This window comes from Bos grunniens, chromosome 16 (genome assembly GCF_055505025.1).
Source record: "Bos grunniens cultivar Pamir isolate PY7600 chromosome 16, Bosgru_T2T1.0, whole genome shotgun sequence".
NCBI lineage: Eukaryota > Metazoa > Chordata > Mammalia > Artiodactyla > Bovidae > Bos > Bos grunniens.
In genome coordinates this window covers 46,255,817-46,281,220 of record NC_141180.1, presented here as the reverse complement: position 1 = coordinate 46,281,220, position 25,404 = coordinate 46,255,817, and the positions used below count along the sequence as shown (strand labels likewise).

At 40.3% G+C, this 25,404-nt stretch overlaps 1 protein-coding gene across 2 annotated transcripts in view; it reads left to right on the top strand.

The window, feature by feature from the left end:
* PLD5 (phospholipase D family member 5) overlaps positions 1-20,900 on the top strand; it is a 427,217-nt gene extending 406,317 nt beyond the window's left edge. For both annotated transcript variants that reach the window (XM_086342686.1, XM_086342687.1), the window contains exons 7-10: positions 5,903-6,039; positions 9,299-9,467; positions 12,038-12,152; positions 19,565-20,900. In XM_086342686.1, the coding sequence (XP_086198812.1) occupies positions 5,903-6,039; positions 9,299-9,467; positions 12,038-12,152; positions 19,565-19,812 (669 nt within the window). In that variant the 3' untranslated portion in view covers positions 19,813-20,900. The remainder of the gene's footprint in view (positions 1-5,902; positions 6,040-9,298; positions 9,468-12,037; positions 12,153-19,564) is intronic.
* Positions 20,901-25,404: the final 4,504 nt, after the last annotated feature.

The following is a 25,404-nucleotide window of genomic DNA, read 5'->3' as shown; positions in this document are numbered from 1 at the left end:
CAGCCTACCAGGCTCCTCCGTCCATGGGATTTTCCAGGCAAGAGTACTGGAGTGATAACTTAGCATGGTTATATATAAATTGAAATAGTGATGTAGATATAAATTATTTCTAATTTTCTCATAGGACAGAAAGAGGTATTGGTTAGATTTAAGTATATGATCTCTAATAACTTGGGGCTGAATCATTCTAATTTTCTTACATTCCCTATTAAAATCAGAAGATAGGAACAACAGACTGAGGTTTTTTGTCCTATTTTATAACAACAGACTGAGGGTTTTTGTCCTAATTTGTAACAACAGACTGAGGTTTTTTGTCCTATTTTGTAGAATGCTTTTTAGAGTTCTTAAGATAATGCATTTGATTTCCAAGATTAAGACTAGTTAGTTCAAGGTCTGTTTTTATTGATCTGGGTGCTAGAAAGATTTAATTTCTTCTTGTTTATTGCTTAGTTCATTCATCCACCATTCGTGTATACTGTAGTTATTTAGTCAGTGAGGGCAGACGTTGAATAGAACTTGGTGCTGCTCTGAAAAATATAATTAAATTTCCCTTTAGAATCTTGGCTATATATTTTAACTACACTTCAATAGAGTTATTGAGATATAATTTATTACCATAAAATTCATCATTTTAAAATGTAAAAATCAGTGAGGTTCAGTATAGTCACAGAGCTTTACTATCATCTGTATACTTTCTAATTTTAAAATATTTCTATCACCACAAAGGAAAAAGCCATACCTGTTAGTAGTTGCTCTCCATTTCCCCTTCTCTCAGGCTCTGCTGCTGCTGCTAAGTCGCTTCAGTCGTGTCCGACTCTGTGCGACCCCAGAGACGGCAGCCCACCAGGTTCCCCCGTCCCTGGGATTCTCCAGGCAAGAACACTGGAGTGGGTTGCCATTTCCTTCTCCAATGCATGAAACTAAAAAGTGAAAGTGAAGTCGCTCAGTTGTGTCCGACTCTTCGCAACCCCATGGACTGCAGCCTTCCAGGCTCCTCCATCCATGGGATTTTCCAGGCAAGAGTACTGGAGTGGGGTGCCATTGCCTTCTCTCAGGCTCTAGAAAGCACTAATCTACTTTCTATCTCTAAGGATTTACCTTTTTCTAGATACTTCATATAAATGAAGTAATATGATACAATATGTAGTCTTTTGTAACTGATTTCTTTCACTTAGTATTAATGGTTTCAAAATGCATGACTCAGTTCTTTTTCCTTTTATGGCCAAATAATATTCCATTGTATGGATATATCATGTTTTGCTGTCTGTCCATCAGTTGATGGACATTTAGATGTTTTTACCTTTTGACTATTGTGAATAGTGTTCCTATGAACCTTCATGTACAAATTTTTATTTGAATACCTGTTCTCAGCTATTTTGAGTTTTACTTAGGAGTGGAATTGCTGGGTACTGTTGTAACTCTATCTTAAACATTTTGAGGCATTGAGAAACTTTTTAAAATTGGCTGCACCATTTTTCAATTCCACCAGAAATGAATGAGGATTTCAATTTCTGCACATCTTAGTCAATACTTGCTATTTTCTGCTTTATTTTAGACCTCTTAGTGTTTGTGAAATTTGTCTTATGGTTTTGTTTGCATATTTTAATGCACTTACTGATCATTTGTATATCTTTTTAGAGAAATGTCTATCAAAGCATCTGCCCATTTTTCAGTTAGATTGCTTGGGGTTTTGTTATTGAGTTGTAAGAGTTATTTATACATTCTAGATACAAGGATGTATATGATTTGCAAATATTTTCTCCCATTCTGTAGATTGTCTTTTCATGTTTAATTACATTTTGGCATATATATTCTGGGAATGGAATATGGATTTTTTAAAGCAGGAATCTGATATGAAATAAAACCCTACTAAAGCAAGAATTTAATGAATATGCAAAACAAGGTGCATATAAATATAAGGTGTTTATTGATGTAAGAAGGAAATAGAGATTGCCTATAATCAAGGTGCCTCAAGAGCACTTGATTGGTAACAGATCACTGAGAGCTGAAACAAAGAAAAAGATCTGTATTTTCCTTCTCTTTGTATTTTGCTTTGGAATAAAGGAGTACAAAGTGCAATGGTCAGAAAATTAATCCAGGAATGATAAGAAAACAACAGTCTTCTCTCTAATTAAACAAGCAGAACTAGTTAATTTCCTCTGCCAGATCAGAGAACACACAAGTTTTACCATGACCCCAGGGGCAGAAGTACTAATACAAATAGTCATGTGTTTCCTTAATAAACACAGCACCTGCTCTGCTCTAGGCATTGGGTTAGGAAATGAGAATGTAGGAAACAAGACAAGTACAAGTAAGGGTCTATTCACACATAGTTGGAAATACCTAGAGTAAAGCAACTCCAACTAGGAGTAGAGGTTGGGGAGTCACACAAGACTCCAACACTTAGTAATCTAAGAAGCACTCCCACATTCCACAAATGTTTATTGAGCGTGTCATACATGCTAAGCATGGCATGGCACAAGGCTCCAGAGACATAAAACCAAGCAGCTCACAAGCTAGCAGAGAATCACACAGACGAATGAAGGAAGTACAAAGTAGCATGTGCCGGAATGAAACTGCACAAAGCAGGAATCTTAAATTGATGACTGATGTATGCCAAGTACCTAGACTAGAGCTGGTTGCATGGCTGGTATCAGTACTTAGTAATATTTGATGAATGAGTGAAATCAGGTGCAGAAGAGGAACAGATCCAGACCAGGAGTAGGCCATTCTCTTATTTAAGCCCCAAAGGCAAATCATAATGAAAGATTTGTTACTGTTCTCACCCCACTGGAAACAGAGGCTCAGGAAGTGTAAGGGACATGCCCAGCCTGCTACAGGTTATAAATGCTGGAAGCCAGCGCGTCACCAGCATGTAAATGCTGCATCACCAAAGCACAGTACCCAAACTTATTAGACGATAGCCAATGAAAGAGACCAGTGACTCTGTGTCTAAATTTGTTCCTCCCTGAAACAAACATCCAGTTTTGGGAACATGCAAGGAAGTTCAGGAAATTCCTAACTGAAGCAAAAATATGGGCATTTGGACACATTTCAGAGTTGACCTGGGCTCCTGTCTAGAGCTAAGATCCTTAGCTTCTTCATGGTAAGCTTTACCTCTTGGGTAAAGCAGACCCAACAGGCTGAGGGAATTAATTCATTTGAATATTCATTTATTAATAGAAATAGAAAAATGAGTAAAACACAGTTCCCAAAATCAAGATAGTAGCCATCTAGGCAAGGAGATGAGACAGGTGCAAGTGATTTTAAGATTCAATATTCTAAATAATATAACAAATAAATCACATTATGGGAAGACAGAAACAGGAGAAGTAGCTTCTGGGTGACAATATAAAAATGTTTCAGGACTTCCCTGGTGGTCCAGTGGTTAAGAGTCCACCTGCCAATGCAGAGACACAGGTTCGATCCCTGGTCCAGGAAGATCCCACATGCCTCGGGGCGACTAAGCCTGTGTGCCACAACTACTGAAGCCTGAGAGCCCTAGAGCCCATGCTCCCCAGCAAGAGAAGCCACCATAAGGAGACGCTCAAGCTCTGAAACTAGAGACTAGCCCTAGCTCGCCGCACCTAGAGAAAGTCTATGCACAGCAGCAAAGAGCTCGCGCAGCCAAAAATAGTTTTTTGTGTTTTTTTTTTTTTTTTTAATTTCATGGAGGAGATAGTATTTGAACTTGAACTTAGAGAAAGTATAGGACTCTGATAGATAAAGATAGGGAAACACTTCAGCCAGAGGGACCGGCCAGAGCAAATACACGGAGGCAGACAAGGTGAGAGCAGGGCCATGGACTGACGATTATCTTAGTTTGGGGTGCAGAAGGCGAGATAGTGTGCAAGTGAGGAAGACAGAAACGGGAGAGCCAGGTTACAGAGGCCGTGCATACATCTGCCCCAGTGAGATCAGGCTGAATTCCAAGAAACCAGGGGTCCTGAGAGAGACACACGTTTGTTTGTTTGTCTTGTAAGCATTGTGGAGACAGGGAGATGAGTTCAGAAGATACATAAAAGTGGTGCCCAGCAAACAGCACCAGTGCCTGGACGAGGGAAACGGCCATCTGGAATAAGAGGGAAGGACAACAGACAACACGAGAGACGCTGCAGAAGCCCACACCGTCTGTCTTAGTGACGGATGGGGCGTCTGCATGTGTGCGTGCTGGGGAAAGTGTAGGACTAACGTTGGATTTTGTTTGTTCTCTAATTTATGTTTTATTGTTTTGTTTTGGGCTTTTTTGTTCTGGTTTTTCTCCTTTAGCATTTGTCTTTTGTTTTTTAGTACCTGGAAGTTCATCCTCATTCCTAAAGAAAAGTGATTTAAATCCGAAACTTATTCTGATACTCATTGGCCAGGGCAACATTCTGAGTAAGGGCGCATGGTAGGTGTGGCCCTTCAACATGCTCCTTCCTCAGCCCCATGATCCTCCTCAGCTGTGCATCCAGTCCAGTAGCATCATCTCCCTCTGTCTAAGCTGGGACTCGCCAGCACAGGGTAGGGAGTTGTTCCCAAGCATGAGGGCCCTTGACCACCATAACTGGCAGAACATTTGGTGAAGGACCCAGTTCTGCCATGCCAGGAATCTTCCAGAAACCATTTATTTGGCCTCTGATACTAAACAGAGCAGCCTGGTGGACTACAGCCCACGGAGTTCCAAAAGAGTCAGACACGAAACACCTAAGCACTCATTGCATCGTTTGTGTTCCGTCGTTTGGTGTCTTGCTTGTCAGAGTAATGCAGGAACTACAGAAATGCTCCATCCAGTCTTGTCCAGTGGGAGGCCAGTAAAAAAACCAAAGTACATCTTTTCCTTTCTACAAGGAAAAAAGTGAAAGTGAAAGTCACTCAGTCACGTCCGACTCCTTGTGACCCCATGGACTATACAGTCCTTAGAATTCTCCTGGCCAGAATACTGGAGTAGGTAGCTGTTCCCTTCTCCAGGGGATCTTCCCAACCCAGAGACCCAACCCAGGTCTCCCACATTGCAGGCAGGTTCTTTACCAGTTGAATCACAAGGGAAACGCAAGAATACTGGAGTGGGTAGTCTATCCCTTCTCCAGCAAATCTTCCCGACCCAGAAATTGAACCGGGGTCTGCTACGTTGCAGGTGGATTCTTTACCAACTGACCTACCAGGGAATCCCTCCTTTCTATAATAACTTTATCTAAAAAAATCATACTTCTGTAAGATGGAAACCACTTTGAGCAACGTAAGAAAAATATCTCAAGTATAATTTGCCTCTTTGTTCATTTTTCTCAAGTCCCTGTCTCTGCTTATGAGCTTGGCATCTTAATAAGTCACTTAGTTTTTCCTCTAGAATTACTGATGATCCTTTCTCCACAATCAGCCCTCCTCTTCCTCACTTGATGAAGAAATAGGAGAAAAGGAAAAACAAAACAAGATTTTTAGACCATATGTCTTGAACATCTTTACGGCCACCTTACCTTTCAAGTGAAATGACTTCTAGCATAAATAGCTTGCTGTATGTGTATATATATATATTCTCTGTGTGTGTGTGTGTGTATACATACTATGCATGGTAATATCTGAGAAAATTAACTGTGTATGATATGAGTGTGTGCCAGAGTCACATAAGTTTAGAACTGGAGAACTTCTATAAAGATAAAACATGTGTGTATTGAAATCCCAAAACCAATTTAAAGGACAGATTTGAGACTCATTCCACCACACTTTGGTTTCTACTTGCTTGAACTTTGATAGGACTGCAAATGTATTTGTCTAATCTCATAAAGAACTGGAAAGTAGACTTGCAAAAATTGGCTAAAAGCAAAGATTCATAAAAAAAAATGTTTTTTAAATAACAACAAAAAAAGAGAAAATCCCGGATGTCAAAAACTAATACTCTAAAAGTTTGTATTTTGTGTCTTCACAGAATTCTCCCAAACTCTTTTGCCCTAAAAACAGAAGCTTTGACATAGACGCCATCTACAGTGTAATAGATGATGCCAAGCAATACGTGTACATCGCAGTCATGGACTACCTGCCTATCTCCAGCACAAGCACCAAAAGGTCAGTGAGTGTGTTCTTAGAACCTGGGCTCCAGGGCAAGGCACGAAACTGAGAACCACAGGAAAAACATCCTGGACACTGGGATGCTCTCAAGTCACAGAAGGTTGCATGTTCACATCTCAGTGTATATTTGCAGCTCACCCAGAATGCATCTCCTCCCTCAGTCCATTTTAAGGACTCAGGGTCCCATCCCATAAATTACTACCTCAGTAATTTACATTATAAGCATGACAGCAACTTTAGATTGAAGATTGGGTTGTGATTTGAAAATTATTTGGAAAAGTAAAATAAATTAAAAATTATTAGAAAGACATTTTTTTAAGTTATCAGTTGACATGTGCCTGAAGGGCATACCGAAACTAAGTAGGTCTGCCAAGATTTTCTTTAAAAGAGGCATCCCTTTGTTGTACTCATGTCGGTCTTCCTTAAATGCTAAATTTTCATACTGTCTTTTTCACTTACAGGAGAAGCAAACTTAAAATATATATGTTCTCAGTCAATCCATCCATCTGTAAGAGGAACATAGCATTTTAAAATTCAGAGTATTTTTAATGTTTTGCCCATTTATTGTTTATTTGATTTTAGATTTGTTTTAGACTTCAGCTTCTCTTTGGGAAGAATTTGAAGCAATAGATTTTGCCTGATTTTCCAATTATTCCAAACGAGAATAAGGCTAAGTTTATGACTTATTAGGTTGGGATAATAATTTCCTAGGATTGACATAACCTTCATTTCATGAAGTTCCTTCGAACAAACAAAATTAAGATCCTTCGTAGCCAAGGGGGAAGGCATAAGCATGGATAATCTAAAATATCTTGGAAATATAATGAGGAAAGAGATTGTGCACCAGCCACAGAGCAATGCAGAGTCAAAGAGGAGGTCTCTCAATGGGAAAGATTTGCATTTTTTTTTTTTTTTTCCCGCAAATGAAGAAGGTAGAGAAGGAAAAAAGTGAAAGTCAAGGATCCCATTCTTTGAGACTCCTTGGACAGAGTTGCTTGAGTTTTCCAGGCAAGCATATTGGAGTGGGTTGCCATTCCCTCTCAAGGGGATCTTCCCTATCCAGGGATCGAAGCTAAGTCTCCTGCATTGCAGGCAGAATCTTTACCATCTGAGCCACCAGGGAAGGCTCCAGGGAGAAGATGAGGCTATTCTCAGGAAGGAATGACTAACCAAATGCAGCTGCAGAGGGCCAAGAAAACAGCTAAGGGAGAAGGAGAAGGATACCTTATCCTCTGAATTAGAGGGAAGGGGATAAGGATGTGTGTGCCATCAGGGTAGAAAGTTGAGGAGAACCATGACCAAGACCCCCAATTTTGTGAATGAAAGAAAGAACAAGTTTCTCTAGGGTGGGGTAACAGAATAATTACAAAAGATACAGGAGGTGGAACTAACCCAATACAAGGATAGAGGTTGACAGATGGTATTGAGAACCCTGAAGGTTGAGATGATTTTTTCCAGTAGTCCTCAGCTTTATGACTATAGCAATACATGAAAGGAATAACTGTATTGATCTAGGATTTAGATTCTGCAAAAAGACAAGGGAAGGGAAAGGGGCAACTATCCTTCAGGTAATCAGAACTGAAACTAGGCTGTCAGGGAAAGGAGACCAGGAGGAGCTGATGCATCAGGAAAAAGTAGAGGGATCTTAGATCTGGGGCCCACACAGGTGAAAAGTGAACATGTTAGTTTCTCAGTCATGTCCGACTCTTTGTGACCCCATGGACTGTAGCCCACCAGGCTTTTCTGTCCATGGGATTTCCCAAGCAAGAATACTGGAGTGGGTTGCCATTTCCTTTTTCCAGGGGATCTTCCTGACCCAGGGATCGAACCCAGGTCTCCTGCATTGCAGGCAGATTCTTTAGCATCTAAGCCACCAGGGAAGCCCACACAGGTGAAAGGGCAGGTACAAATAAGAGAGTGAAAGAACTTGAAGGACAGGAGTCTGAGGTCAGATATAAAGAGGAGACCTTTGGAGGTAAAATTATTACTCACAGGCTAAGGTTTTGAATAATATATCATTATTCTAAATAATGAATTGGCCTAGAATTAAGCAAAGATTTGTATGAATAAACAGAAGGTCTACAAATTACAGGATTAAAGAGAGAGCAATTTGAGATTTGTCGTTAACATGGGAAAGCTTATTGTTTTTGTTTTTTAACATGAGAACTAAGTTACAGTTCTGAAAGAAGCACTGTGTGTGCTGGGGGAGCAGAGGCTGGCTCCTAAATCAGGTGGACAGGTTGTGGTGGGAAATACACAGCAGGACTTTAGCAGAAACTGTGGCCTAGGAAAGAGTCCAGATTTAGTTGAAGTAAAAAGTTAAGAATTCAGGGAAAAGGCTAAACCTACAGGGGAAACTGTTTGCCTGATGAAGGCTAAACCTACAGGGGAAACTGTTCCAAGGTCCCAGAGTAGTGGAGGGGCTTGGCAAGAAGAGACCAAGACAGTTTGGAAATAAGAGTGTGGGAAGCTTGGATAAGCAGAGCAAGATCTCATTTGGGGAGCACTTTTCAAAGAAGAGAGGTTTAAGAAGCATTTGAAGATGACAGAGTGCTCAAGGATCCTAACTGGAATTCTTATGGAAAGTTGATTCTTCTTACACATTTGAACTGATATCCAAGTAAAGTTGGAGGTGTGTGAGGGTGGCATGTGGTAGTGGTCAGTATGCCTGTGCCCTTAGCCCACACAACCTGAGGCCCTGATAGGAAACCTCATTTTAGGTAGGATTGTACCTGCCTAAAGCACCATTTCTCAATGTTCTAACCCAGGAGACGAGCATTTTATCAACATATCCTCAAGGTTATTTATATTATAGATTAGAGGCTGATTTAATCTATAATATAAATGATCAAGTAATGATTCAGTTAATGTCAGTGCTCTCTGTAGTCTAGTAAATTTCTTTCCCCAAAGTAACTGATTTTCTTTATCTATACGGATATTATTTCTACAGTATTTATATTATAGATTAGAGGCTGATCTAATCTATAATATAAATGATCACATAGTGACCAAGTTAATATCAATGTTTTCTGTAGTCTAATAAATTTCTTTCTCCAAACTAACTAATTTTCTTTTATTTTATCTTTATGGATATTATTTCTACAGGACTTATAAATTAGAGGCTGATTTAATCTGTAATATAAATGATCACATAATGATCAAGTTAATGTCAGTGTTCTCTGCAGTCTAGTAATTTTTTTTCCTCCAAAACAAACTAATTTTCTTTATTTTATCTGTATGAATATTATTTCTACAGGACTTACTGGCCAGACTTGGACGGGAAAATCAGAGAAGCATTAGTTCTGCGGAGCGTCAAAGTTCGACTCCTTATAAGCTTCCGGAAGGAAACTGACCCCCTCACATTTAACTTTATTTCATCTCTTAAAGCTATTTGCACTGAAATAGCCAACTGCAGTTTGAAAGTTGTAAGTATTGTATTGACTGAGCTATTAAAATCTAATTTTCTTCATGCATCTGTGAAAGCTATAAGCATACAGATGTGCTTCCAATCGGAATTAGGACAACAGTCTTTGAGAGTGAAAAATACCTCAAAAAGTAGGTTGAGTAGTTTTTCAAGATAATCATCAGATCAGATCAGTTGCTCAGTCGTGTCCGACCCCATGAACTGCAGCACACCAGGCCTCCCTGTCCATCACCAACTCCCTGAGTTCACCCAGACTCACGTCCATCGAGTCAGTAGCCATCCAGCCATCTCATCTTCTGTCTTCCCCTTCTCCTCCTGCCCCCAATCCCTCCCAGCATCAGAGTCTTTTCCAATGAGTCAACTCTTTGCATCAGGTGGCCAAAGTACTGGAGTTTCAGCTTTAGCATCATTCCTTCCAAAGAAATCCCAGGGCTGATCTCCTTCAGAATGGACTGGTTGGATCTCCTTGCAGTCCAAGGGACTCTCAAGAGTCTTCTCCAACACCACAGTTCAAAAGCATCAATTCTTTGGCGCTCAGCCTTCTTCACAGTCCAACTCTCACATCCATACATGACCACAGGAAAAACCATAGCCTTGACTAGACGGACCTTTGTTGGCCAAGTAATGTCTCTGCTTTTGGATATGCTATCTAGGTTGGTCATAACTTTCCTTCCAAGGAGTAAGCGTCTTTGAATTTCATGGCTGCAGTCACCATCTGCAGTGATTTTGGAGCCCCCAAAAATAAAGTCTGACACTGTTTCCACTGTTTCCCCATCTATTTCCCATGAAGCGATGGGACTGGATGCCATGATCTTTGTTTTCTGAATGTTGAGCTTTAAGCCAACTTTTTCAGTCTCCACTTTCACTTTCATCAAGAGGCTTTTGAGTTCCTCTTCACTTTCTGCTATAGTCCCCCAGAAAGATCTGTTTTCCCTCTTTTGGGTCATTGTCAACTCTCTGGAGGAAATGGGCTCTCAGTCAAGCCTCAAGCTGTGATACCATCACTGACTTAAATTAGGATGCATAATTTATTCTTTCTCAAATTTGTCTTGATTCTATAGTAATATCTTCCTCAGAAGGAATGAGCCTATTGTACAGACAGATATTGTGATAGAAAATCCAAGCAGAATGACTGCTGGCTGTTAATTAGTTTCATGTGACCACACAAGTGTAAAACCATGACATAAGAGCATTCACAGGTTATTAAGTCCATCTGAAGAGTCCACCAAGGCTATATGTGAACCCATCAAATCTGACACAGATTTTTCAGAAGTTAGGAACTGAGGAAATAGGGTGATCCAGGCTACATTGCCTGTGATCATGGTAATATGGCAGTAGGAGAACCTTCCTCTGGAATGTGCAATAGAAAATTCTTAGGTGGTAGATTTAGACCTGTGTACCATTGATCTCAAGGGTTCTACCAAAAAAAAAAAACAAAATAGATTAGAATTTTCAGGGCTGGAAGGGACCTTAGAGATCGCTTAGCTTATCATTCCTTTCTCAATCTGTGTGTATGTGTGCATGCTCAGTCATGTCCAACTCTTCGTAACCCCCATGGATTGTAGCCCACCAGGGTCCTCTGTCCATGGGATTTTCCAGGCAAAAAACGGGAAAAACCAACTCTCATTATTTCCCCAAACCAAATTTTGACACTTACAGTTTTGAAACTATAATGATATCTCCATTTTCAGGTATCATATCATTTTTTCTCTCTGCGTCTTCTCTCCTTCAAACACACATGATTTTACAACTGTAAGACATTCTGGAAAGATTCCATGCAGTTTTGAAAATGTTCAATGTTTTTCAATATGGAGGAGACCTGAGGTCCTAACCTTAATGGGGTCTTCTGTGAACTCAGTCACAGTTTAAGCCTCATCTGAGCACTTGCCCATTTCAGCAGGTTCCTGAAGCCACTCCAGATGTCATTCACATCTCTTAGCACCCCCATCCCCATTCCAGCTGAACTAGAGTGCTGCTTTTGGATCACATTAGAATTGAAATTCAGGACCTGAAGGTGTGATTTTTTTTTTTTTTTTTTTAGTTGCTTATTAAAAGAGTTTGTAGACGGAAGTGTTTAGATGGAAACTATTTGTTCTTTGGGCAAAACCTTTTTTTGACCTTTGGAAATCCCCAGTCAATTCAGCTAGTCATTGACATGGGCTTGCTGCTTCTTATAAGATATGCAGCATGTAGGAAATCAGTTCATTGGCATGCTTGACAGATAAGCACCCTGAGGCATAGTTAAAATGTCAGTGCACCCTGATGAATAAGATGATAAGAATTAAACAACTTCTGGCCTTCTCCCTGTTGAAAGAATGAATTTTATGTTCATTTTATTGCTTAAAAGCGTTAATTACAGACCTGGATGAGCATGTTCATTTTCTCTCTTGTTGCCTATATGGATTTGAGACCAAAAATAGCTTCAGCTATATGAAGTAACAAGATTGCAGTTTTAATAACTCAGTATGAGGTCTATTGCTGATCTTTGGATAAGAAACCTTTTTGTGTTTGAACAAAATCAAAAATGTTCTCTATATTCACCTGTTTATTTATATATTTATTGTCTTACAGAAATTCTTTGATCTGGAAAGAGAGAATGCTTGCATTACAAAAGAACAAAGGAATCACACCTTCCCTAGATTAAATCGCAACAAGTACATGGTGACGGATGGCGCAGCTTATATTGGTAGGTGTCAGGGCTGTGAGGTTCCTCAGGGGATCATGCAGGTTAGTGGTAACCCAGCTGCACTCTGGTGTACCCCATGGTGAGGAAGCCCCTGCCAGTGAATGGGAGGCCCCAAGGTCAGGAAACAAGAGAGTGAGGGCAAAGAGCTTTTCAACCAAACATCTCATCTGTGGCTTGGTTCATAGAACAGGAGACCATACAGGATGTCTTCTCATAAGTGTTTTGCAGAAATTCCATGGTCCATTTGTCTTATTTTGTGCTTAGTCACTCAGTTGTGTCCAACTCATTGTGACCCCATGGACTGTAGTCTACCAGGCTCCTCTGTCCATGGGATTCTCCAGGTAAGAATACCGGAGTGGGTTGCCATGCCCTTCTCCAGCGGATCTTCCCCACCCAGAAAATGAACTGGGGTCTCCTGTATTGCAGGCAGATTCTTTACCAGCTTAACTACCAGGGAAGCCCTATAGGCGGGAAATTCGATGGTTCATCAAAGGCCAGTCCTGGCACTAGAATGAACCCAGAGCTCATTTCCTACCCACCATACCACAGCCAGTCTGTATGAGTAATAGGGAAGCAGACCATTGAAATTTGATGTCCAAATGAACACTGTCTGTGCAATAATCCTATGCCTGCCATTTTTTAAATAGCTAACTTTGGACAATTTACTTAAGCTCTCTAAAACTCAGTTCTCTCATCTGTAAAAGGGGGTTGACTAGTTTCTGCCTCATAGGATGGTGTTTAATTAGGATAATATGTACAAAGCACCTTGCACAATTACAGCACCTAACACATAGATGATACCTGATTCATATTAGCTATTATTATTAAGGTAATAAAGCTCCAGACACAGAAACAATATGTTATTGGTTTATTATTTACTAAGGGATCAAATCTAGTCTACTTTCCCATGGCCTGTATGGGTCCAGGGTAACCTTTTTACTCGTTCTGTCACAGGCAGGGTGGAAGTTATTATCTATAAAATGAAGGGGCATAGATCACAAAATAGCTGGAATGGTTTTTACAATGTCCAAATGAAGTAGCAGAGTCAAAGCAGAAAAGAAAAGCACAGGTGTGGAATAAAGGAATATGAAATTTGCATTATATTTTCCAAATTCAGTCAGTAAATAGAAAATATGCCCTTTTAACTTTGTAAAGCACCTTACTTTCTTTGATTCTGTTAGCAACAATGTCAATAGGGAAGGCAGCTTTAATCACCTACAGTTTAGAAATAAGGAAATTGGGCCATAAAATATGAAATGAATTAAACATACAGATGTAAGGGGGAAGATTTTAGAGCTAAGTTTCAAATGCCGGGCATCCAGACCCCTCACCCCTGTAGCCCTTCAGAAGTCACTGTCGTCGGCCCCTGGAGACACTACCTCCTGTGTCAGTATAGAGATGATCTGTCTTTTCCCATTTGGAATAGTTGTGTGTCTTATTAGTAGAATAGAGTATTGGAATTTTTTAAAATGTATGTCATTCCAGTTCTAGAATATGAGAACATTGTTTTGTTCATGTTGTCCCTCTCAGTGACACAAGGTGTGATAATTTAGATTTTCTCTTGTTCATCGAGGCATGGAGAATAGAATGAAATGAGCTTCTTTTTAAACAAGTGACATAAGCAGACTCAGATGTGTTTAGTCCAAAGTGGGAACCTCTGGTTCAATATCGGGAAACAGGAAACACAGAGATGGATTAAGTTTTGGGCACAGTGGGATATTAGAACTCAAATCTGAATATTTTACCTGCAGAGTTTACGTAAAGTAAATTGTTGTACGCACACTCAGCAGTGACATGTGCTTATATCCAAATACTCTTTATAATGAATTAAGAAAGTGTGTTGGAGTCAGACAAATCTCTGATTTCAAGCCCTGACACAAGACAGAAGATGATAGAATCACACAGTCTCTCTGAGTCTCTGCAAAGCCTCTATTTCCTTATCTTTAAATAAGGGGGATAATAACACCCACCCTTTGGTGCTGGTATGAGGATTGAATGAGATAATATATGAAAAGCTCCCAACACTGTCACTGCTCTGTCTACCAGATTCTTAGCAAAGACTGATTCCTGACTCTCTCTCTTGTTTCCCTATAAGGCATTTTTAAAATAGACTTTGGTTTTTGTTTAAAGTTTAGGTTCACAGCAGAACTGTGCAGAAGGCACAGAGATTTCCTATATACCCCCATCCCTACATGTGCACAGTGTCCCCCATGGCCAACATCCCTCACCAGAGTGCTGCATTTGTCACAGCTGATGAACTTACACTGACACACGTTCATCATTTACATTAGGGTTCTTTCTTTGTGCTGTACATTCTGTGGCTTTCAATAAGTTATAAAGACATGCATCTGCCATTATAGTATTATATAGAGTAGTTTCGCTGCCCTAAAATCCTATGTGCTCCACCTATTCATTTCTACACCATCCTGGCAACCCCTGATTTTTTTTTTTTTTTAACTATCTGCATAGTGTTGTCTTTTTCAAAATATATAGTTGCAATCATATAGTGTGTAGCCTTTTACGATTGGCTTCTTTCACGTAGTGATATGCATTTAAGGTGCTTCCATGTCATTTCATGGCTTGATAACTCATTTCTTTTTACTGCTGAATAATATTCCATTTTATGTTACCTTCTCTGGAGAAGGGAATGGCAACCCACTCCAGTATTCTTGCCTGGAGAATCCCATGGACAGAGGAGCCTGATGGGCTATAGTCCATAGGGTCGCAAAGAGTTGGACATGACTGAGCGACAAACATACATTCCCTTCTAGGAGTTTTATAATTGGTAGGCTACAGTCCACAGGGTTGCAGAGTTGGACACGACTGAGCGACTTCACACACACACACACAGATTTTACATTTAGGTATGATCACATTTTGAGTTACATTTTGTGAAGGGTATAAGATCTGGGTCTAGACTTTTTTTTACATGTGGCTGTCCAGTTCCTCTAACATCATTTGTTGAAAACACTGTTTTTGCTCTATTGTATTGCCTTTGCTCCTTCATCATGATTGGTTGACTCTATTTATGGGGGTGTATTTTGTGGTTCTTTATTATAATGCATTTTTAAATGAGTACATTTTACACATAGCATCTTCAGTTCAGTTCAGTTCAGTTGCTCAGTCATGTCCGATTCTTTGTGACCCCATGAACTGCAGCACACCAGGCCTCCCTGTCCATCACCAACTCCCGGAGTCCACCCAAACCCATGTCCGTCGAGTCAGTGATGCCATCCAACCATCTCATCCTCTGTCGTCCCCTTCTGCTCCTGCCCTCAATCTTTCCCAGCATCAGGGTCTTTTCAAATGAGTCAGTTCTTTGCATCAGGAGGCCAAAGTATTCGAGTTTCAGCTTCAACATCTGTCCTACCAATGAACACCCAGGACTGATATCCTTTAGGATGGAATGGTTGGATCTCCTTGCAGTCCAAGGGACTCTCAAGAGTCTTCTCCAATACACCACATAGCATCTTAGCAAAATTTTAATTCCCTAGAATGAAGCATAGTTCTAATATAAAAATGCTTAAAGAGCATAAAGAGGGAAAATTCACTGATAATTTAAATAATTATCAGCATATTCTGAAAATCTCTTAAAAGTCACTCAAATACCTGCTGAGAATGCTGAATAAAGAAAAATCCACACAAGACCTTGCATGGAATTATAGTTCCATTAAATGCTCTGAAGGCTTACAGAAGACTCCCCAGACAGTATCATATCTCTACTTTAAATTCTCCAGAGTATATTTGAGTCAAGCTTGGCAAAGTTGTTTGAAAGATTTTGATTATTTACATATTATATCCTGTGAGTTCATTTGCACCCTCACAGGGTATTCCTGAGGGTAATTCCCCAACTCTCTTGACATTTGGGGCCTCAGTATGCATTCTAGAAGCTGAAATGGCAGTCTCAAAAACAGCTGGGTAAAACAGCTTCCAAACTGAAAAATTACTGAAGCATGTATGTGATTCTGAGGTTTAACCCAGCCATCAGGAGATGAAAGGTAGGAAAACAATCACCTAGTGTAGAAATGCCCCGTAGACCTTTAGGGCTGTGATTCCTGAGAACAGACTAATTAAAACTCTTGAGAATCAATAAAGATGCAGAATCTTGGTTCCATCCTTTATATTAAAGGAAAAAAGCTGAATTTTGCAGAATAAGATTTCAAAGTCTTGTCACTTCTCTCCCATCATCTTGCCCCGCTCCACGTTGCCCCCAAAGCATATGCATGTTTCTTTCAAACAGTGAGATATGCAAATGAATGGAGCAGAGATCTCAGCATGGCCTGATGCACCAACCCTGGGAGCTGACGAAGTCTAGGGCGAAGAACACAGTTAGCACAAAGCAAGTACGCCTTTCAAATCAGAGGTGACGTGAAACAGAAGTTAAGTGTGGGCTGTGGAGTCAGACCTGGCTTTTGAACATCAACTGTGGAATTTTTTCACTTCCACCTTGGACAGATTACTAAACTTTTCTGTGCCTTAATTTACTCATCAATACAGTGAAGTTAATATTGTCACCTCACAGGACTGCAGTGAATATCAAATGAGATAATGTTATGAGATAACAAATTACTGCCCTTGGTCTAATGCCTGGCACTTAAGTCATAAGATGAGATTTTAGTGTCTTCTCAAGAAGTCTTTGAAAAGTGTGCAAGAATGCTAGAGTCTCATTTATAGAATGACTAGAAGGTGCCATCTCCCAACAGGTTCCAGAATAACTCTAAGCCTAGAGTAGCTACTGATCCTCTCCTTAGAGGCTGAGGCCTATGTTTACCTAGCCTGAGCATTTGCACAAAACTTAAGCCCCTGAGCATGGTCTGAGAGCACATGGTCCAAAACACACCAACAGCGAAGGGAGTCCCTGTGCAGACCCTAACACAGTCATAAACCATTCGGCAAGGAGCTTGCTAATTTATAGCAATAAAATTGAGTCAACGTTGTGTCTTTTTGGAGAAGGAAATGGCAACTCACTCCACTACCCATGCCTGGAAAATTCCGTGGGCTACAATCCATGGGGTCGCCAAAAGTCAGACACAAATGAGCGACTTCACTTTCACTTGTATGTCTTTTTAAAAAAATATTCATTTATTTATTTATTTTTGGCTGCGCTGGGTCTTCATTGCTACACATGGGCTTTTTCTAGTTGTGGAGAGTGGGGGCTAACCTCTAGCTGTGGTGTGTGGGCTTCTCATTACCGTGGCTTCTCTTGTTGTGGAGCATGGGCTCTTGGGCATGTGGGCATTGGCAATTACTGCAGGGGGACTCAGTAGCTGTAGCCCACAGGCTTAGTTGCCCCATGGTATGTGGGTTCTTCCCAGACCAGGGATCGAACCAATGTCCCTTGCATTGCAAGGCAGATTCTTAACCACTAGACCACTAAGGAAGCCCCCATAGTTATGTCTATCATGAAGCTATTGAAAGCATCATTGTAGTGTTTGTGTGGAGTAGGCTGAGATATTAAGAGAGAGAGGGGGGAGTTCCTTCTCCATGCTGATAATATTTGACTTAGAGGAATAAACTTAAGGAGTCAAATGGAGGAGGAAGGAATCACCTTCCAGTATTCCAGGCAGTGCCATACAGAAAAGGGAGTTGATATGTGAATGAGCTCCAGGGAGTAGGGGAGGGGCCAAAGAACGAGAACTATAGAGGAACAGACATTGACTCTCTCTATGGGTGTCCCTTCTCCCAGAAGCTTCTCCCACAGATGGCTGCAGGGCCTTAGGTCAAGGACACCCAGGGACCATAATCTCAACATCTTTCAACCAATGCTCCTGCGAGATGCCTGAGAAGCCACTGAGGAAAAGGAAAGTCAACCTATGTATTTAAAAGCCTTCAGTTCACTTGTGGAACTAGCTCTGAACCAAAGAGGACAGTGGTAATTTGTGAAATAACTTTGTCAGTCTTGACATGGCTAAATTTTTATTGGTGAGAATGATGCTTTGTTTATGGTATTGAAGATAGCTTATGGAGTCTAGGAGACCTGGATAAACCATTTAACTATGTGAAGTTGGGCAAATTTATTCACCTCTTTGAGCCTTCAAACTGTGGTACTGGAGAAGACTCTTCAGAGTCCCTTGGACTACAAGGAGATCAAATTAGTTGATGCTAAAGAAAACCAACCCTGAATATTCATTGGAAGGACTGATGGTAAAGCTGAAGTTCTAATACTTTAGCCACCTGATGTGAAGAGCTGACTCACTGGAAAAGACCCTGATGCTGGGAAAGATTGAAGGCAACCAGAGAAGAAGGGCAGCAGGGTATGAGATGGTTAGACAGCATCATCGACTCAACGGACATGAATTTGAGCAAAGTCTGGGAGATAGTGAAGGACAGGGAAGCCTGGTGTGCTGCAGTCCATGGGGTCACAAAGAGTCAGACACGACTGAGTTACTTTCACTTTCAGTTACTTTCAGCTTCTTTCAAGATTAGTCTGTTGACTTCCTAATCCCTCAGAATATGACTTTATTTGGAGACAGGGTCCTTACAGAGAATATCAAGTTAAGGTGAGGTTCATTAGGGTGGTTTCTCATCCAGTTTGACTGGTGTCCTTATGCAAGAGGAAAATTTGGACACAGAGATATATGCAGAAAGGAGACAATGTAAGGAGACACAGGGAGGAGATGGCCATCTACAAGCCAAGGAGAGAGGCCTGGAACAGACCCTGCTTTCACAGCCTTCAAAAGGAACCAACCTGCCAATACGTTGACCTTGAACTTTCAGCCTCCAGAACTGTGGACATTTAGCCTCCAGTCTGTTCTACTTTGTTACAGCAGACCTAGTAAATTAATACACCAGCTATACCAGCAGTCACTCTGGGGCACCTGCTGTTGCAACAACTTCCCTGATTCCTGGGCTAAGAAGCCTGATTCTGGGACTGGGAATTGACTCACAGCCCAGGCAAGGAGTGTTTTGTGTGTTTGGTTAAAAACTGGTTCTCCTTCTCTGGCCTCAACTTTTTCTTTGATGTGAAAGCTTCTGAGCATTGTAATTAGTGCCTCTCATTTGTACATATGGATTAGATGTGTCTCTTTGAGAAGGGAGGAAATGTTCACAGGATGTTTAAGTGTATTCCTATATATTTTAAATGTTGTTGTATTTAGTGTACCTTGTGAACATCAATAAGAAATAACATTACCCAAAAAAAGAACATCAAATTTCCTGTTTCCAGTTTCAAGTTGAGCAAAGCTGAAGAAAATGCCAAAATAATATGCAAATATTAATGTGCCATATGTAAGCCTTCTTGGATTTTTTTATGAGCTGTCAACACAATTCAGTCTCCCTGTCACTGTTCCCGGGTGTTTTTTGTTTGTTTGTGTTTTGTTTTTTTAATAGAATCTGCTTTCTATTTCTTTAAATGGAGAATATTCCCCAGTGGAATATTAACTCTTCACCTTCATTTCCTTTGTCTTTTGCAGGAAATTTTGACTGGGTGGGGAATGACTTCACCCAGAATGCTGGCACAGGCCTCGTTATCAACCAAGCAGACGTGAGGAACAACACAAGCATCATTAAGCAACTCAAGGATGTGTTTGAGAGGGACTGGTACTCGCCCTATGCCAGAACCTTGCAGCCCACCAAGCAACCCAACTGCTCAAGCCTCTTCAGACTCAGACTCCCCTCAAACAAAACTGCCATGTACAACGCAAGTGGGAAGGACCCCTAGAGTGTGTAGTCTGAATGAACAAACTTACGGGACATCTTGTATTTCACATTTATATATATATATATATGTATACAAAAACAAAGACTTGAGGAGAGAAAAACAATTTAATATGTCTTTTTTAGGGGAAAAGCACACACAAAAATATTCTCTGAACGACATGTAATAACTAACAATATCTTAGCCGCGTGTACACTAAACTTAAGACTTTTGTATTTGTTACTTCTGACAGAGAATGTCATTTTGGCTTGGAGGTTAGTTTTTACGTTTGCATACAAATTTTAAGACTTTGATGCCTCTTCCTTTCTAGTTTTAGAACTTTTTCTGCTGACCACCTGGTCCGTTCTTAGGAAGCTTAGCATGAGGTAAGCTCTTTAACACCATTCTGAGAACTGCTGACGCAGAGGAGCGTGAGGATTTTGTCCGGGAGAAGGGACTGATCAAGCCAAGTATTTGTCCTTGGAAACCATTTCCAAGACCTCTATAGTCATGTAACCATGAACAGCTTACATCTCATGCTCATCTTCAACACACTTGAAAAATACCCTTTTTGCCTCCTTCTGCATTTTTTCCAATACCATGGCTTTTATTTTCTATCATTTTCTCTTCTCACAAAAAGTTATATAGCACCCCTATATTCACCTAAACATTAGTTCCAAGTATGATTGTATCTTTTGAAAATGTATGAATTGTTCAGAATGAATGCAAAATGTAAAAAGCAGTCTTTAATTTTCACCTTTCAACTGCACTTTTCCCTACCAAATTGATATTTTAAAACCACAGCCAACAATGTGTATCCTTTCTCTCAAGCTCAGAAAAATTATGTAGCCACCTGCTAATGTCCAGCAAGCTATTCAGTCTGCATTATAAGAATAAAGTAGTTTTTCACATTTTTGTTTAGTTTATGGTGTTTAAAAGTAGATTTTAATTTCTTTATAATCCTTTGCTGTTAAGAGTATGCCAGCAAACATTTATAGAGCTATTTAATATATCTTCTGCTATTTAATATACCAAATGCTTTTCAGAGAAATGCAATTTAAATACTGTGCTTAACATATTTTACTAAGAAACAAAAATATTGGATTATTGTTCTAGTGTGTCCTTGTGTTGTTGTTTTATATCTATACAATGTGTGCGCTCAGTCGTGTCCAACTCTGTTCAAGCCCATGGACTGTAGCCCACCAGGCTCCTCTGTCCATGGAATTTTCCAGGCAAGAATACTGGAGTGGGTTGCCATTTCCTACTGCAGGGGATTTTCCTGATTCAGGGATCGAACCCATGTCTCTTGCATCTCCTGCATTGGCAGGCTGATTCTTCACCACTGCGCCACCTGGGAAGCCCATAACTGTATGATATATAACCCTATATTAATGGAGACTGTTGCACTAGAGATAGGCATGGCTTAATCAGAGCCCAGAACAGGTGCCCTTCAGGACGTCTAGCCTTAATGTCGCTCCTGACCCTCCCTGGCCTGGGAACAGAGTCCTGCACTTCTTGGTCTTGGGTTTCTATTGATAATGTAGGGACATTAATAATCACCTACCTCGCAAAGATGTTGTCACAGAAGAAAATGTTTTTAACTTGTTTTGAAATCAAAAGAACCTATATAAATGCTAAGCATTATAAAGTATAATGTTTGTGGTATCCTGATGTAATCAATAACAGGTTCTCCCAGAAAACCCACAAGAGAAAACAAATCCACAGCTTCTAGTTACAAATACAAGTGAACACAGCAACGCAAAAGCCCTGCCGGAGGTCTGGATTGTCATCATTCTGGTGGAATGTTTTGTCAGATCACTTTGGCATAAATAACATCAACATTAAACTAGACCGTGTGCTTGGAATTCTTCTTTAGGACTAGCCTCTGCTCGTGCTTTTAGAGCAAGAAAAAGCAATCTCTTTTTTTTTATTTCTAGAGGCTTGATTCTAATAGGTCAGAAAAAGTGATGTAGGAACTCACAAATCTTGTTCAGTGGGTTTACTTGGTGGAAAATGGCCATTGTTGGTCACTAGTGATCACATACCTTCCTTTCTTATTTCCAAGTATTGCTCTACTTGATATTTAACCAGGCTGTGAAGAGACCTGGGAAAGACATGTATTTTTAAGAATAACCTGTTTTAATGAACGACTATGGGATTCTTTTTCTTATTCTTTTTATTTATTTTTGGTTGCACTGAGTCTTTGTTGCCGCATGCGGCTTTTCTCTAGATGGCGGCAAGCCAGGGCTGCTCTTCGTTGGGGTGCACCAGCTTCCCATTGCGGGCCTTCTCTTGCTGTGGGCACAGCCTCTAGGCACACAGACTTCAGTAGCTGCAACTTGTGAGCTCGAGAGTGTGGGCTCAGGAGCGGTAGCACACAGGCTTTAGGCTTTGCCTGGCATGTGGAATCTTCCTGGACCAGGGATTGAACCTGTGTCCCCTGCATTGGCAGGAGGATTCTTATCCACTGTATCACTAGGGAAGTCTCGACTAGGGAACTCAATGAAATTCTGCACCAATAGTGGCCAGTCCTTAAAACTCTAAATATTTACCTTGCGTTCATATCCATATAATCAAGAATATGCCTATCCTTGTTTAAATATGGAAGTATCCAGTCAGTCATCTCAGTAAACTAAACGTAGTTTTAATGATGATTAAAAAGAGAACACAAAAGAAAGTAAGCAGAGTTGACATAGAGACAAAGAAACATAATAATTGCACTCCTGGGTGGGGAAAATCAACCTGGGCTGAATTTGGAAAGGACATCGGAAGGCTGAAAACCTGGTTGCTTACTCGTTCATTCTCAAGTTGTTTCCTGGAGTATTTTGTCATGTCATGGGATAAGCATCAGTTCAGCCGCTCAGTCATGGCATGGACTGCAGGCTTCCCGGTCCATCACCAACTCCCAGAGCCTACTCAAACTCATGTCCATTGCGTTGGTAATGCCATCCAACCATCTCATCCTCTGTCATCCCCATCTCCTCCCACTTTCAATCTTTCCCAACATCAGGGTCTTTTCAAATGAATCAGTTCTTTGCATCAGGTGGCCAAATGATTGGAGTTTCAGCTTTAGCATCATTCCTTCCAAAGAACACCCAGGACTGATCTCCTTCAGAATGGACTGGTTGGATCTCCTTGCAGTCCGAGAGACTCTCAAGAGTCTTCTCCAACACCACAGTTCAAAAGCATCAATTCTTCGGTGCTCGACTTTCTTTACAGTCCAACTCTCACATCCATACATGACTACTGGAAAAACCATAGCTTTGACTAGATGGACCTTTGTTGGCAAAGTAATCTCTCTGCTTTTTAATATGCTGTCTAGGTTGGTCATAACTTTTCTTCCAAGGAGCAAGCGTCTTTGAATTTCATGGATGCAGTCATCATCTGCAGTGATTTTGGAGCCCCCAAAAATAGTCTATCACTGTTTCCATTGTTTCCCTGTCTATTTGCCATGAAATGATGGGACCAGATGCCATGATCTTAGTTTTCTGAATGTTGAGTTTTAAGCCAACTTTTTCACTCTCCTCTTTCACTTTCATCAAGAGGCTCTTTAGTTCTTCTTTGCTTTCTGCCATAAGGGGACAAGCATAGGTTTGGTGTAATGGCGCTCCCTCACTGTCACTATCTTCTGCTTATGATAGGAAAAGTCATTTTTGTCCTTTCCCTCTGAGCCCCATCAAAAAGGTAGCTATAGGAAATGTGTCCCAGGATTTTTTGCCATGCACCACCAGCAGCATAACCCTACCTTGCCAAGCAGACCTCCTCAAGGTGGTCCAGGCAGCAGCAGCTAGACCACAGATTCTGGGAGGCAAAACTGACCCTCAGTGGCAGCCAGGAAAACAGCCCCTGTCCAGAGATTGTCATAAATGGGTTCATGTCTCCCAAAAGAAAATTTAACTCTGCAAAACTTTCTTGTTCATTTGAATGCTTTGTGTACCCCTCTGTAAGTATTCTTCTTCTCTTTTAGACTTTGTGTCTGTGCTAAAACAACTTCCATTTCCCCCTACCAACAAAAAACCCAAGAATTATTTCCCAAGAGGAAAAGAAGGCAAAACAAAAACACCTTAATTCAAGACTATCTAATGAATATCCATACCAGAAATTATGAGGAGTAGGGCAACTACTAACCTCCATTTTTTTTCTCCAGAACGATTCCAGGATTATTTCCCAAGGGGTGATAAAGGAAAACAAACACAATTTGAGACTATATTTTAGGTTTGTGTGCTGCTAGCATTGACCTAGTGCCTTATTGATTCTCAAGCATTGATTTTAAACAGTGACTCACTGTATGAGAATGCTTCAATTTACTGTGGATCCAGTAGAACTTGTAATGGACCTTCTGGTTGAAAACTTGCACATGAGTGTGAATAGAGTCTATGCAGCCTGCTCTCCTCCCAAACAACACAAATTTGATCACCTCCAAATCAAATCGTTGACACACACTGTCAAATATCAATACCCTGGACCTCCACTGCACTGCCACTGGCCACTAGTATATCCAATAATTGAATCACATTTTATCAAACCACTGGAGAGGAAGCGGAACATTCTAGGTTCTATCCATGCTCTGTAAATGCCACACTTTGAGTACCTGAATATGATAGAAGGAAGGCACACTGAAAATGTCCCTGCTGTCTCTAAAGGACTTTGTAAAGAGATGCTTCATGGCCTTCCAAAGTCTTGTGGAATAGAACAAATCTAACATCTTAAAAAAGGCAAAGCAGACTCAGTAAAAGAAATGAAAAGCTGTGGGAAAGCTTTGTATCTGTGTAGTTCTGGGCACTACTTTTTCCATTTGGACCGTTTGTCTCATTTCTGATTGGGTTCTTGGTGAGATGGGTCTGATCATGTTTTTGTTTGATCTTACCTCTTTAAAACTATGGTTTTTTGTTTTTTGTTTTTTACTGCAGTTACTGGTTTGGTAAAAGTGCCTCGCTAAACTGTGACCGACAGAAGCTCAAGAGACTTTCATTTATTCTGAATTTTATTTGTTTTTAGAAACTTTTGTTGAGATAAATGCCAGGCTGAAAAACTATGAAAAGACTATAGAAATTTCTTGATAAGATCAGACCCAGAGCCATCTGTCTCAGGTATTCTATCCCAGAACCTGCCTTTTTTTTTTTTTTTTTTTTTCATATATGTACCACTTACCTGAGTTTCTCTGTCCAAAAATCATTTTGTTATTTTTAACATTTAAGGAATGTAAAAAGTTACCTTTACTCTCAATAGAACAGTTATTTTCTGTGATGAAAGATATTATTACTTTGCTATTGGTTATTCAAATTCAGTTCCTTACAAATAACCCCTATATATTGTGGATGAATGTTTGATTCTTTGGTTTTCTGTACTTAATCTCAATGAACTAATGCACTTTATTATAAGACTTTTGAAGGAAAAATTATTATAGTGTCCATCTGGCCTAAGTAGGATAAATTAATCCAAACTCAGCATTTTTCCATTCACTGTGATCTTATAACTTTTCTTTTTACGTCAGTAACCAAACAACTGCTTATTATTTTTATGTTATTGATTTTAATTAGTGGAAGCTTTATAACAGCCTTGAAGACAACCCCAGTTCACAGGCCACCTTTCCTATTTGAGAGAATCCCCATCATT